This window comes from Gnatocerus cornutus, chromosome 7, assembly GCF_029298725.1.
Source record: "Gnatocerus cornutus isolate USDA-ARS CGAHR chromosome 7, icGnaCorn1.1, whole genome shotgun sequence".
Taxonomy (NCBI): domain Eukaryota; kingdom Metazoa; phylum Arthropoda; class Insecta; order Coleoptera; family Tenebrionidae; genus Gnatocerus; species Gnatocerus cornutus.
Window position 1 is genome coordinate 18,939,335 of NC_142239.1, and position 14,641 is coordinate 18,953,975.

General features: G+C 40.4%; 5 protein-coding genes across 7 annotated transcripts; 1 reads left to right on the plus strand and 4 right to left on the minus strand.

Annotated features, from left to right (window-relative positions):
* The first annotated feature begins 220 nt into the window (after positions 1 to 220).
* On the plus strand, positions 221 to 3,033 carry LOC148172131 (sialin-like). Its single transcript, XM_088041586.1, has 7 exons — positions 221 to 421; positions 1,053 to 1,107; positions 1,155 to 1,363; positions 1,410 to 1,646; positions 1,696 to 2,281; positions 2,328 to 2,569; positions 2,616 to 3,033. The coding sequence occupies exons 2-7, from the start codon at positions 1,092 to 1,094 to the stop codon at positions 2,829 to 2,831; spliced, it is 1,506 nt and encodes a 501-aa protein (XP_087897712.1). The 5' UTR covers positions 221 to 421; positions 1,053 to 1,091; the 3' UTR covers positions 2,832 to 3,033.
* A 1,515-nt stretch (positions 3,034 to 4,548) lies between these two features.
* Ate1 (arginyltransferase 1) lies at positions 4,549 to 6,671 on the minus strand. Of its 3 annotated transcripts, XM_088040822.1 has the most exons (7): positions 6,434 to 6,671; positions 6,262 to 6,388; positions 5,756 to 6,212; positions 5,547 to 5,708; positions 5,321 to 5,470; positions 5,075 to 5,256; positions 4,549 to 5,003 (listed from the first exon to the last, which is right to left on the minus strand). In XM_088040822.1, the coding sequence occupies exons 1-7, from the start codon at positions 6,522 to 6,524 to the stop codon at positions 4,604 to 4,606; spliced, it is 1,569 nt and encodes a 522-aa protein (XP_087896948.1). In that variant the 5' UTR covers positions 6,525 to 6,671; the 3' UTR covers positions 4,549 to 4,603. The 3 variants fall into 3 exon arrangements, with proteins under 3 accessions (XP_087896948.1, XP_087896947.1, XP_087896945.1); XM_088040821.1 differs by lacking the exon at positions 5,547 to 5,708; XM_088040819.1 differs by lacking the exon at positions 5,321 to 5,470.
* Positions 6,672 to 6,765: 94 nt separating this feature from the next.
* LOC148172133 (lectizyme-like) lies at positions 6,766 to 7,964 on the minus strand. The gene is made up of 4 exons (XM_088042407.1): positions 7,946 to 7,964; positions 7,712 to 7,822; positions 7,163 to 7,666; positions 6,766 to 7,114 (listed from the first exon to the last, which is right to left on the minus strand). The coding sequence occupies exons 1-4, from the start codon at positions 7,962 to 7,964 to the stop codon at positions 6,792 to 6,794; spliced, it is 957 nt and encodes a 318-aa protein (XP_087898533.1). The 3' UTR covers positions 6,766 to 6,791.
* Positions 7,965 to 9,639: 1,675 nt separating this feature from the next.
* On the minus strand, positions 9,640 to 12,010 carry LOC148172134 (dietary and metabolic glutamate transporter-like). The gene is made up of 11 exons (XM_088042409.1): positions 11,956 to 12,010; positions 11,721 to 11,902; positions 11,434 to 11,673; positions 11,087 to 11,392; positions 10,759 to 11,038; positions 10,473 to 10,714; positions 10,299 to 10,426; positions 10,241 to 10,260; positions 10,129 to 10,173; positions 9,983 to 10,039; positions 9,640 to 9,746 (listed from the first exon to the last, which is right to left on the minus strand). Exons 1-11 carry the CDS (start codon positions 11,957 to 11,959, stop codon positions 9,640 to 9,642), a joined length of 1,611 nt encoding a protein of 536 aa, XP_087898535.1. The 5' UTR covers positions 11,960 to 12,010.
* Positions 12,011 to 12,726: 716 nt separating this feature from the next.
* On the minus strand, positions 12,727 to 13,827 carry LOC148172135 (trypsin-4-like). Its single transcript, XM_088040823.1, has one exon. It carries the CDS (start codon positions 13,663 to 13,665, stop codon positions 12,820 to 12,822), a length of 846 nt encoding a protein of 281 aa, XP_087896949.1. The 5' UTR covers positions 13,666 to 13,827; the 3' UTR covers positions 12,727 to 12,819.
* Positions 13,828 to 14,641: the final 814 nt, after the last annotated feature.

The window sequence follows — 14,641 nt, forward strand, 5'->3', positions numbered from 1 at the left end:
AAACTCGCTGTCAATAAGCAGTGTCGCCAACTTGTGAAAAAATGCATTTAGTTATCACCGCTTTTTGGCAGTTTTTTCGACGTCTATTGATGGAACCAATAAGGTCATTAAGGGCGTCCCTAACCCATCGATCAAAATCATGAGGAAAAAACTCGAAAGAACTTGACATTGGCGAACGAATTAATGAAATCCTTTCGTCAATATTGCAGATAAAATTATGACCACTGTTGTGAAGACCAAACATTTACTTGCAAAATTACGGTTTTGTACCACTACTGTTTTTATCAGTTGCGTAGAGGTGGAAGGTATATACAACGGTATACACTTCTATCGGTTTTTGCGAGTTTGTTCTTTGTGAAAGTTAAGACACAAGTGCCAAAGCCGCCGATAACATAAACGGTTTTTAACTTATGACAAATTGGTGAGTTTCATCCGCCTTTTACACCTCTTAAAAAATGTTGATTTTCCAAAAATTTGGCATTTTAATGGGTAATCAGATTTTAATAACGCGTTATCGCCTTTAGTGGTCATAAAAAAGTCAATTTAACTCCTCAACAATGGTTTATGTAATAAAGGACGCAAATTTTTAGGAAATGTGTAATTATTTCCGTCCACATGATATAATGATACCTTTAAAAATAATGATTGTTTTTTAAAGAATTACGTTGGACTCTTATCATTTCATTGGGATTAACATAATCTTGCGAGAAATTAAAACAATCAAGAATCATATTAACACAATTAAAGTGTTTGAAATAGTTTCACCCGAAGTGCGATATCAGCGAAAATTTCATATTACATAGAGGAAGGTAGAACGAATAAAGTAGGCTTAGGAAATTTCCCAATTGGTTTACCGTGATGTCACGATAGACCTACCAACATCCCAATGCCTATAATTGTACAGTTTTTACTTATCGATTTTTTATCGGTACATAAAATGCAACTATTTATTGATGCACTGTCCATTAGTCACAGAGACCATTTAATGGTACCCATTACTTCCTCCCATTGCTCATTTAATTCGTTTCATAGTCACGTTTTTGTTATTTCAGTGAAAATTATGCGCACACGTTATTTTTTATTGTGACAAGATGATCGAAACTAAAGGTGAGTCTTCTTGTAAAAAGAAAGAAGTTCCTATTTTTAACTTTCAGGCCTTTTTTCGACGCGTTTCGTCATCGCTGTGATGCTCTTCATGGCCTGTTTCATAACATACAGTGTTAGAGTCAACATGTCTATAAACATCATCGCCATGGTGGAGCCGCAAAAAACCAACGGGACTCTGACACAAGCGGAGTGCCGCACTGTCAACCAAAGAACCAACGAGAGCCTTGAAGCCCAGAAGTTGACTTCAGCCCCGGATGTAAGTCCCCATTTCTTCAGTTCCTCCGCTTCACGTCCCGTTTCAGTACGGAACGCGATACGACTGGGACCCTTCCCTTCAGAGCCTAATTTTGGGCTCCTATTTCTGGGGCTACATCCTCACGTGCATCCCTGGTGGGGTCCTCGCGGAGAAGTTCGGCCCAACCCGAACTGTGATGATCTCGACTTTAATTTGTGGGTTCTTGACGCTGTTAGGGCCTCTAGTTTCGTCGTGGCACTACATGGGACTAGTGGTGTCAAGATTCTTGATTGGGTTATGTGGGGTACGACTGTCCGGGGGTATTAAAGAGTTGGTACACCGGTTTGTTGCAGGGGGTAGTCTACCCTTGTCTCCACTGCTTGGTGTCACGTTGGGCTCCCCCTGAAGAAAAAGGGCGCTTCGTTGGAGCCCTCATGGGTGGTTCTTTGGGAACTGTAGTGACGTGGCCACTCCTGGGGGCTATTATAGAGAACCTCGGTTGGTCGTGGTCGTTTTTCATCAACGGGGGCTTCGTCCTCCTGTGGTGCATCACTTGGGTTGTTCTAGTGGCTGATAGTCCGGAGAAGCACCCCCGGATCAGCGAAGAAGAGAAGTTGTTCATCACGAAGAGCCTAGGAAACACTGTTCAACCAACGAAAGGCCTTCCTCCGTACAAAGACATTTTCTTTTCACTCCCCTTCTGGTCGTTGATCATCCTCCACTATGGCAACCTCTGGGGGCTCTACTTTCTCATGACCGCCGGTCCCAACTTCCTCTCCACTGTCCTGGGCTTCAATCTGGGCCACACTGGGATCTTAGCCGCGCTACCGTACCTCTCCCGGATGATCCTGGGGGTCATTTTCGGGCTCATCGGAGACTCCATCAGGAAACGACAGCTCGTGTCTATTATAGTCGTGCGAAAAGGCTTCATTTTGTTCTGTAAGTTTCCATTACCCCCAAACACCCCTAAAATCGCCGATTTCAGCTCATATCATCCCCGGCCTTCTCCTCCTGGTACTAAACGTCACAGGCTGCCACGTCGCATGGACAATCGCGCTTTTAACCCTCTCGTTGGGCTCAAACGGAGCCTCCACTTTGACGAACCTGCAGAACTCGCAGGATTTAGCTCCGAACTACGCCGGGACTCTTTATGGCATCGCGAATTGCATTGGGAGCACCACTGGGTTCATCACCCCGTTGATCGTGGGGCAAATCACCAAAGAGAATGTAGGGCCAACACAACAAAAAACTAATTCTAATGTGAGATTTGCAGAACGGAATGAAAGAATGGCATGTCATCTTCAGCATCGGCGCTCTCGTCTACATCATCTGTGGCGTCTTCTTCTGCGTTTTTGGCAGTTCGGAGATCCAACCGTGGAATGGAAAGAAGACGAAGGACGAAAAGGAAGGAGTCCAGAATGTCGCTTTCGACAACGCTAGCGAGGTCACAGTGAAAATGGACGAAACTAATGAGAATACAAAAATTTAATAAGTACTTGGAGCGAAATTGCCATAATTTATTCTTATCAGGTCAACAATAGTAGTCTTTCACTTGACCTTGTACTATCAAAGTGAAAAGTAGCGACATTTTAACCATCTACGCTTTCTACAGTCGCAACATTTTATATGACCGGTCCTGTTTTATTTTTATATATTTCCGATGTTTGATGTGATAATAAATGTTACGATGACGTTAGAGTTCTCCTTTAAGGTAAAAATCGAGTCAGCGGGGGCTTTTTGGATGGCAGGCTTGCCAACTTACTTCAAATTTGAAGGCCTATACATATTGTCCTAACTTCTGAATAATTTACAAAGCTGTTTAAAGATTATAGGCCGTTAAATTCTCTGAAATCGCAGTTTTTGCATGAAATTACGTATATACTGGGTGTTCTACGAGTTGCTGAGCATAGGAAAATAACATGGAAATTTGAATTTTATTTTTTTCCTGCTCTTTCGAACCTCCAAATACATTTCGGTTAATGGTGGATTGTGCTTCAAGAGATTTTTAATTCGATGGTTATTTTTAGGGTCCATTGTTATTGTGGCATTATTTAAAAAATCGAATCAAAAACGAAAACAATTTAAATTTCCCACTCGAAATTTCAAAGTTGGTGGTACTGAAAATTGAAAAACTCACGATATAAATAATAACCTTACTTTTTTAATTTATTTATGCCTGGATAGTATCAAAGAAAAGCACGGACCATAAAATTGCTTTGGAAAGGCTATTTGCAGTAAAAAAGGTTGATTTAGGCCTAAAGCAACGTTACAGTGCCAGAAATTTCAAGCGGGAAATTTGAAATTCATTTGCATAATTTCCAAGTTTAGTTCTGGGTGGGAATAATTTCCACACCTCTGGTATGTTTACTTGGATGGGTTTAATTTCCAAATTGCGTTCTGGATGGAAATAATTTCCAGAATGCTGGTACGTTTACTTGGATGGGCATAATTTCCAAGTTGCGTTCTGGATGAGAATAATTTCCAAGTCACGTTCTGGATGTGAATAATTTCCAAGTCACGTTCTGGATGTGAATAATTTCCAAGTTGCGTTCTGGAATTAAATAATTTTCAAGTTGCGTTTTAGATGAAAATAATTTCCAAGTTGCCTTCTGGATGGGAATAATTCCTACAATTCTAGTACGTTTTTACTTGGATAGACATAATTTCCAATTTGCATTCTAGATCGAAATAATTTCCAGACTGCTGATATGTTTACTTGGATGGGCTTAATTTCCAAACTGCGTTTTGCATAGGAATAATTTCCAGAATTCTGATGTTTACTTGGATGAACACAATTTCCAAGTTGTGTTCTGGATGGGAATAATTTCCAGAACGCTGGTATGTTTACTTCGATAGCAATAATTTCCAAGTTGTGTCTGGATGGGAATAATTTCCAGTACGCAGGTGATGTCAGCCGTTTGAGTAACTCGCCAGAATCGGAGTTAAAGGGGTGTAATTCCTTCCTTTACAGAAGAATAATTGTGCTATGATTTTGCTAGAGGCAATTTTTTTTACATAGTCACATAAAACAGGTTAAAAAACATGAAAAAAAAACAACCAATTATTACCCACTGCATGGCTTAAAAATAGTAAAGTTTCCTTTAGCAAAGAAAAGCGGCGTGGGCAGCCCGAACGTGACAATAAAAACGAAATAGTTCCGATAAAAAAGTAATAAAGTGCGAATTGGAAAACAAAAACTCGTTGCATCATCACAGCATGTTGTCGCAACTTTATTTAATAAAAGCAAAAAGCAATAAATACTTATTCTACGCCGATTATAATCAATGACTTGGAACACTTTTTCCCAACGAGCTCTCCGATGGTATTAAACAAATTGTCCCCGTTGAACTTCTCTCTGTACTGTTTGAACAAAACAATCTTTCTTCTAATTAAAATCTTCATTTCATCGATATCATCGGATGAACACTTGTTATGATCAGTCGCTCCTTCATCGTCTTCTAATCTCGAGTACTTGTTCGCTTCGAGTTTAGGTACGCAGCGTTCGATGGGGATCCAGTTGTAAGTTTCTGGACACAGGAGGAAGGAAGGTGTGAGTTTACCTTTGTAGCGCATTTTGGGACACGAATGGATGTAGAAGCCCATGTAATAATTCTGGATGGAGGAGACTTTCTGGTGAAGAGTCCTCGCGAACTCTACTTCCCTGAAACAGGAAAAATAAGTGTTGTGGGAAGAAATTTTCAAGCGCCATCTGTGGGCGACAACACGAATTACCGTAATGATCCGTAAGTCCCCAGAGTTAAGTCTCTATAGTCTGGATCATAGAAGAAGTACACAGCACTCACGCATTTTGGTAAAATATCGACAACTCCCACAGCTATCAGTTTATCGTCCAACCAATACAATTGGTGGAATGACCCGAATCCCAAATCGGAGTCTCTACTGAATTTGACATGCTGAAATGAGTGGTTGCAGGAGTGCTTTCCACCGGAAAAAGCTCAGAAACAGAGTAAAACATACCTGTAAAGGCGAGTCAACCAGAAAATTGTAGTACTGGAACTCATCGCAATCATCGGGCGACTCGTTGTGCACCGCGATTTGGTATTTCGCAAAAAGACTTGCCGTTAACTTGTAATGTTTGTGGCTTTTGTGGAGTCTTTCTAAAGTGATCTGTGATTCAATAAAAAATGATTTTCTGACCTCGACAGTTATTCTTTTACTCTGCTTTTAAACTTTTGAAAAATACCTGCAGAGGAGAGTTTACTAGGAACCTTAAAAAACCCTCCATTTTACACTTCTCTGGAGGATCATTATGTACAGCCATTTGGTACTTTTTATACAACGCAAACTCGACTTTTTTTAATTTCTCCCACTCCATGGTATTACTACCAGTATGGATCAGTTCAAGCTGAGAAAAGAATAACTATTGGAACACGCAAAATGTGGGCCACCCACCTTGAACTTATGACGCCCTTCATTGGGGGCCTCGCCCAAAAAATCCTCCACCGACTTCTGCTCGTTTTTCACATCAATTTTCTCCAGACTCATCCCGCGCTTCAGTAACTTTTCTTTTTTGCGCTCCATTCGTAAAAATTTCGCTTTTTTACAAGGGGGCTTCCCTGGGTCCGCCCCGACGCCGGTTTTTGGCTCGGATTTCGGGGGTTGGAGCTGCGGGGGCCTTTCAATCGGTGGTTGACTCTGGCTAGTTTCAGGCACTTGATTATGTTCAATCACAGAAGTCTCTGCAAGGAGTTGGCCAGGGGCACTTCTATACACGAACTCGGAAATGTTATCACTGCCGTCGTGATTGAAAGGGGCGGATTTGTTCAGTTCCCCGTCTTTGAGGAACTTGTTGAATTTCTTAACGATTTTTTTCTGGGATTTTGATAACTGGAAATTTTGAGCGTCACATCTGAAATGAAGGGTGAGAATGTGCGTGATGTGGTCAAAGGGGGGCTCACTTTATTGTATACATGGGGCAACAGACTTCCTTCATGAGGGGCTTGTAGCAATAATTCCCCGATCTTCGCCAGCCTCGGTCGATGAGGTTTTGGTAGTCTTCCACCGTCAGGGTCTTTGCCCACATTCCTAAAATTTCCCATGACATTGAGGCAATAATTGGTGGTTACGTACCATGAGAGACATTCCCTTTTTCGTTCTTGCAGTACCCACACAGATGCTTCTCCAAGTCTGGGTACCAATACACAATACTGTGCTCACTCATTTTGAGGTTGAAAACACGAAACCCACGTTACGTAGCTCGTTTTCTTACATAGAAATCGTCAAATTTTCTTTGTCTCGAGTGTTTAGTGCAAATTTCGAACAATGACAGCTGACAATTGTGACATTTCGATTGACAGATGGCACGTGATTACATCCGGCTCTGTGATTCGTCAATCGTTAGTTTTAGTATCAAGTGGAGTGGAATTTGACGGGTATTCCAGTGGCGGAACCACAATCGGGAATATAGGTAAAAAAATATTTATTTAGATCAAATAAAGCCGTTGAAAAAGACAACAATCCACGCTCTTGGCTCATCATTTTTAACAGCCACTATTTCTCTCTGCGGCTCGTCTTTGGTATATCGTTCTACAAATTTAATAAAGCTGCTAATTTTAGTGTAGACACTTGGAACTTTGGAAGATGAGCATCGCAAGGGTCCCCACGAGAGGACTCCAATAAGCGCCCCATTTTGAACCAGTGGGCCTCCACTGTCGCCACTACAAACCGCTTGTTTGCCAGGTTTGACACAAACCTGCAAGTCTTCAAAAACCACATCCTCTCTAGTAAAACTTTGCATGTATCTTCGGCACTCTACAACAGAAGAGTTACCACAGTTAACAACACTTGGGTCCTTAGTACCGTTGAAGGAAATAACCTCGACTTGAGCCGTTTGCAGCTTCGTGGGCGCTTTGTTTTTGCTAACTAACCCCCAACCAGACACTCTCGCCGTTCCTTCTCTTGCAGAACCCGCTGGTGGTAACCGAACGGGCTGTACCACCAAACCAAAAATTAGAGGTGTTTCAAGTCGCAGAAGAGCAAGATCGTAAGGATTCGGTCCTCCTGAATAGCTAGGATGCACGATTTGTTGCAAAACAGAAATGTCCTGGCGCTCTGGAGATAATGATAATAAATTCGAAGATCCAGCTACCACTTGGAATTTTCCCAAGAGCCGGAACTTTGGTGGAGTTTCTGTTATGCAGTGCGCGGCTGTGATTACCCACAGTTTTGCAATAATGGAGCCTCCACATAAATGGGCAAATCTGTTTTTAGGGAAAACAGCTTGGTACGAAACTATGTAAGGAATTTGTCCTTCTTGGGCGTTTTCTCCGTTGAGGATGCGTGTTTGGATGAGTGGGGAAGCAGCTAAAAGTTGAGTTTAGTCGTTTAGAGCGCGGTTTGAAGACTTACCGAAAGTTTGGACGAGAAATGAAGTTAGCATGATAATTTTCATGGTGCTTTCGTAAGGCCAGCAATTTCCATTACAGCGAAAATTAGCATTCACGTTTTGCGATAAGTTGACTCATGCATTTTTACTAGATAAAACTGTAAGTGTTCAATATAATTGCATGTGTAATACAAAAAAAAACAATAAATAGTAATTTCCAGCGTTTATTTCTTCAAATATGATGATGGTCAACTCACAGTCATGTATCTTGTACATTTTTCCTTCATGAATCTTCAAAGAAGTGGAAGAAATCTTAGTGTAACTTTGTACAAAGCAAACGAAGAAAGAAGTCGTTTGTATTCTCGGACTTTCTTTGGAAGTTTCTTCTTTGGTGTTGCCAACGTTCTTGTTTTATGAATTGTTATCGAACTTCAATAAGATAAAAAATTGAAGACTTTATGGAAACAAACACAAAAGGTTTACAAATCGTCGATGAAACAGGAACATTTATGAAATCGAGGATCTAGAGGGGATTTAGAGAATGAACGAAAAACTTGGAATAGAATTAGGAAATATTAGGAATCTATTCGGTTATACAAACCGAGTGAATCAAGAATAACTAAGAAAAATAAAAAAAACGGAAAATCAGTTGTGGAATGTAAGGAATATGTTAAGAGAAGGTAAGTAAAAAAAATATAAAGAATTTGAAGACAATAAATTAAAATGTAGAGGCTTTAAGGAGGAGATAGAGAGACATTACAAAGTCCAAGGATTATATGGAAAATTCAAACGAAACTTAAAGGATAGAAGAAGTTGAGAGAATTGATGCTAATTCTGGAGAAAAGCAAGATAAAATCTAAAGAAAATATAAATCTAAGTGTAAATAGAATTTGAGGAATCGAAAAGATATCTAGAATACATATATCTAAAGATAATCGGACAGAATCTAAAGAAAATTCAAAAATTTACAGAAATTATAATATAAAAAAAAGTACCAAATATTCTAAAAACAATCTAAGAAAAATCTAAATTATAGAATATCTTTAAAACCTAATAAGAATCAAAATTTAATTTGACGGAAATTCAAAAAGTACAAAAAAAAAATAAGAATACAAAGAAAATTAATTAATAATTTGGTTGTCAAGAAAAGTCTAGACACCCAAAGAGAAAATTTAGATAATCTAAGAAAAAATCTAGAGAAAATCTAGAGGAAAAGGACTACAGATTTAATTAATTAATCTACAGGACTGTTAAAAATATAACAAATATAACAGCCAAAGTCTAAAAAGAATTTGCGATAAAAAAATCATCTCAATTTGTAATGTGCCTTCTGGATACTCTATAAATATACAGGGTGAACCCGAATAAAATATAGTACATTATTACACGTATTTCATAAGGCGAGTATTGTAGCACGAATGAGTTTTGACCACGACGAGCGCAGCGAGGAGTGGTCAAATAGAATGAGTGCTACAAGTCGTCTTATGAAATGAGTGTAATATACTATTTTTCTACTTTGCATTGTAAATAAATTTAAAAATTGCATTTGAACGAAATTATTTTCAATTAGGGATTTTTGACAAGTTAGGTTGGTGACAAAAGAGGTAATGACATTTGTCTAACAAAATTTCAATTCAAATAATTACTGACGTTTTCTGTTTAATTTTGCAAAATTAGGTATTGCAACGTTTGGTTTTCTTCTGATTCATTTTTCCTAAATTCACATTTTCGTGATCATGATGATGATCATCATTGAGGTTTTGATTCAACGTTTAAGTGTCGGCATAATAATATAGCCAACATAACCAAAAAAAATTACTGTTTTGCGTGCTATAATAAAAACAATTGTTTTTATTGTGAAACAATGAAAGTATTGTCAACGCAAAGTAGAAAAAGAACTTTTAACCACAGAATCAGCTACATTATGATTCTGCTAAAAATATCAAAATTTTTAAATCATTTCAATTAAATTATTGTCTAAACCGGCTCTAAGAACTTCAGCTATCAAAATTTTGTATTTTACATAGAATAAGTTAAGGTTTAATCCAAAATAATAATCTATTGAAAGAGAGGATTTTAAAGAAATCTCTAAACAGGGTCCGGCAACACTGAAAAAAATAATTTTTTTTGTCAGCTTCTAGAGCTTTATCAACTGTGAGCCTATGCAAATTTTCAAAATTTTATCTTTAAAATTAAAGACGATTTTAGGGGTGGACACAAGTGTTGCCGGACCCTGGAGAAAGTTTAATGAAAATTTATTAGAGATTCTAAGAAAAATCTAAAATAATTCGGACAATATAAAAAAAATCTTAACATGCACATATGTAGTTTAAAAAGCATTCTAAAAAAGTCTAAAATGAGATTATAGAAAATCTCAATACGATATGAGAAAAGATCAAAAAGAATTTAAAGAACCCAAAAAAAATTCAGCGTGGCTTACAAAAAATAAAAAATTCAGATAGAATCCGACCCAAATCTAAAGAATCTAAAAAAATCAAGGATCTAAAAAACTGAAAAATACAAGAATTTATTAGAATTAACTATGTATCAACAATAAAAATAATTAAAAATACTTAATAAAATCTCATACTTTTGAATTTACAAATTTACTCCTCCTCAGTTATCGCATTCCAGGGCTGCACCGTCGCCTGTTCAAACAAAATAAAGACGATGCCTGTAAAAGTGAGCACACAAGCACCAACCGAGAAGATAACGGCGGCTGCTTTAAGACTCATATTCTGGAAGCAACGAAATTACCAACCCTCAACTAAAAGTCATTCTTACATAAGTATGATTGATGTAGCCAGTTAAAGGGGGCACCACAAGCCCTGTCGTCATACCAAAGAGATTCATCATACCAAAAAGACTCCCTGCGAAGTTCGGTGCCAAGTCTTGAGGTAGTACGAGATGACTGGCGACCAAAGCTCCATTGAAAGATTGATTCAAGATTAAAAGAGTCACGACGATTACGTGGTTGCATCCTGAAGGGTACATCAGAAACATGCAAGTCGCAGGGATGAGATGAGCTGAAAAGTGTTGTAAAAACGGGTTGTTACAAGGGGAGAGTTACAGAAGATGGCGAAGAATTTCCGGTTGTTCGTTTTTGACATTACTTCTTTGATTAACATGTAGTCGCTGATTGTACCAAAGATTGAGCTGAAAATGAGTCTTCCGAGGTAAGGAAGAGCGGCTAAGCCCGCGGACGCCTTCAGGTCGAAGCCTAGAGTCTCGGCTAGGTACTTGGGGGCGTAGGAAAGCATGAGGTTTAACCCCCATAGGTTTCCAAACTGGGCGATTGTCATAATCCAGAATGGTCTTGATTTTAATATTTTAACGTACGGCGGAACTTTCTGCAAGAATCATCAAAGACTCTTGAGATGGCGACGCTTTAAATTTACCTTCTTCGCCGAAACGTCTTCTCCTTGAGCTTCTTTGATGTACTTCTTTTCTTCCTCTGAAATCCATGGGTGTTTCTCTGGACTATCTCTGACGATGAGTGCGACAGCCGTGCAATAGACACCCATCGCTATGACCAAGGAGTAAAACCCCCACGCCCACCCCCACTGCGCTGTCGTCCATCCCACGGCATTGAAAGTGATGACTGTTCCCAAGGTGTTACCCATCATTGCTGCTACAAACCTACCTTTCTCTTTAGGGGGTGCCCATTTCGCGATGAGGACGTTAACAGCAGGGTACGTCACCCCCTACACAAACAATCATGTCATTTCTCCATTAACCAACTCACCCCTAATAATCCGATCAAGAATCTATTCGCACACATCCCTATAACACCCCCAGATGTCGCCGACACCGGAGTCAACCCTGTGAGGATCATTGCTAACAAATTACTCCAAAATATCACATGCCATGGGCCGAACATCTCCGCTAAGATCCCCCCAGGTATTCCTGTTATGATGTAGCCCCAGAAATACGCTCCAAGGATCCACCCCACTTCGTTTTCGTTCCAGTTGAACCTTTCTTCAGTCTACGGAAAGTGACACAGGTCTTGGGGGATGAAAGAATGATTATTACGTCAGTGGTGTCCTTGGTGGTGGTGTCCTTTGGTGTGTTTTCCAAACACGCGGGGGTGAAGTTCTTTGATCTTCGTTCCACCATTCTAATGATGCTCACAGATATGTTGGATCGTAACATGTAGCTGGTGAAGGTGGTGAAGAAGATCATCACCCCGATCCACAGGCGAATTGGGGGTTTTTCTGGAGGAAGGAAAATTGACAAACGGGGGAAGGAAACGTGAAAGAAAACTTACTCATTTTTGAGACAGCTCTAAAACTGTCGTGAAAACGTCAACATGAGTTGTTATAGTTATTCTTTGATAAAGAGGAGGTTGTAAACAATACTGCGGTGATTAACACGAATTGTTTAAATTCTTGTGTCGACTCATAGGAAAGTTTACTTAAAAAAAACAATAAATCAGCGGTGGAGGAACAAAAATTTTATTAACAGTAAATAAAAACAGTCAATTATTTTATTTTGCTAAAAGGCAAAGACAATGTTGAGCGATTCCTAGTTTCTACAGTCGCGTTCAAATAATTTAAGACATCATTTGATTGTCATAATGTGTAGAGCACCCTTTACGCATTTCCAACCTAATTTTGATTAATGTCACTTTTGAGAACGTTGATTGGCTCACATGGCATGACGGTACGTCAAATTTGACAATTTCGATTTTCAAACGTGTCAAAATGACAGTAATGCCTAGACTACACTTTTAGTTGTGAAAATAATTTGGTCGCGATTGCAGGAACAGCGTTTTTTTCTTCAAATTAGGAGTTATTTTTCAAAATTCAATTAATCCAGTTTTGACTGACATTGGGTTTGATGTGAATTCGAGATTATTTTGGATAAATCTAACAATGCTTTTTTTTTATTTAGTGAAAAACATCTTGCTAAAACATTATGTTTCATGCCCTCTTATGCCAAAATAGTCAAAGTAATTTGAAGAAAATTGAACAAATTATCGTTTTTTCTAAACCCTTGTAAAAAGTTATGAAATGGATTGATTGAGTTAAAGTTAAAGAAACCCTCAAATATGAACTAATTCGTTCTTTGAGTTCTTTGGCTTCGTCGGAAAATCGAACAACACGACTTGTCTCTTCTCTCTTCTGGATACTTAGAAGTCGTATTCAACCCCGAATTTCTCCGCGCACTCCCGAATCCACGGCAAAAAACTAGCCACCCTCGTGTACACCCCCGGTCTGTCCTTCTTCGCACACCCGTCGCCCCAAGACACAATTCCGGTCAACTCGTGTCTTCCGTCTCGTTCACACACTAAAGGTCCTCCGGAGTCGCCACCGCACGCATCAATTCCGCCCCGAAGATGTCCCGCGCAGAGCATAGAATCTAAAATTGGTTGTTGTCGCCCTCCGTAAATCCCATCCTTTCTGCACGTCTCCAAAGAAAGAAGTGGTACGGCCGCTGAGCGCAACACTGGTGAGAGTCTTTCCGGAGCCTCCGGATCGCTCGCCCCCCACCCGGAAACCTCGCACCAAGTCCCTGGCGGCGGCGACTCGTACGCGAAACACGCCGGTTTCACTAAAATGTTGAAATCCACTCCGGGCGCCGCCAGAAGAAGCACCGCGATGTCGTGGCTGTAGGGTCCCAGTTTCCGGAAGTCCGGGTGTCGGATGGCTTTTTCCACTTTGACGACTTGTTCGTACGGCGCGGTGCCTGGTGGTCCGTGGGCGCCTGCCACTGCTACCAGTCCATCGGCATAGCAATGGGCGGCGGTGATGACCAAGCGTCTGGCGATGAGCGCTCCTCCGCATTGGTGGCGGTCGCCTCTTCGCAGCTCCACCTGCCAGGGGACGGCGCCGTACGGTGGTTCTTCTCCGCCGACGACGCGAGGTTCCCTTTCGGGCCTCCACGGGACGGCGCGCCGCCCACAAACCATCGGAAACTTCGGGAAGCCGCCGCTAGCCGAGGCGGAAGCGATCAAAGCGAAGACTGCGAGCAGCATCACGCGCGGTTATGCGACGACGAGGCGGAGGACGCCTTTTTATGGGTGCGCACCCACCACCGAAAAAGTTTGGTTGTTGTACATCCGCCGGGAAACTGGAACGGTGCGAGATTACTGCTGTTATTATGTCATAGGGTCCCGCACACGGTGGCGGTTGAATTGCGCACTGGCCCACATCCCGATGTCACCTTGGCCCCGGAGCACTTTCTCCCCTGACACACTTCGTTATATTGAAAGCGAAACGTGTTTGGTGATGTGCTGGTGTGTGACCGCCCAAACTGGACACAGACAACGAAAGTTAATCTTTAAGAACCATCGCGCTTTTCTTTCCTTTCAAGAACATTAACACCGATTTGATCGCCTGTAACGCGACCCATTTCGCCCACACCATTTTTCTCTTCGGACCAACAACGGAATTCTTATGGCGAAAACATCCAAGAGGCGGGCGGCGGCGGCTCCAAAGGCATTCCGACTCTCCCATTCCAAGAACTCTACGTTTGTCATCACTCTTTTGCTATTCTCAAAGCGCACCCTCGAAAGACTTTTATCCATTTCATCTACAACATGTTAAATAATAGACGCATTATGTCAGAATTAGTAAAAGTTAAACGACATTCATATTCCAACAAGTGGAAATATGACTATTACACGGCTGACTAGAATAATGTATTGCCATGTCAAAATTGACATATCTCATTTGAAATTACTAAATTTCGGCTGTTGTAGATAAAGCATAGTGTTTAACCCGTGTATAATGCTCTTGAATGATGAAAAAACTCGTTTGTTTAACTTTTTTCACATGAACAATACGGCGGCTTTATAATTTAGGCCTTATTGTGTAAGAATCTGTCGACAGATTTATCACATCAGCTCTAGTTTTTTTTGATTGTCAATTGTTCTCCAAATTTTGAAAAACCGATTTTGGCATTAAAAAAGGGAAAATCAAAAGTCTGACTGTTCAATTTAATCAATTTAA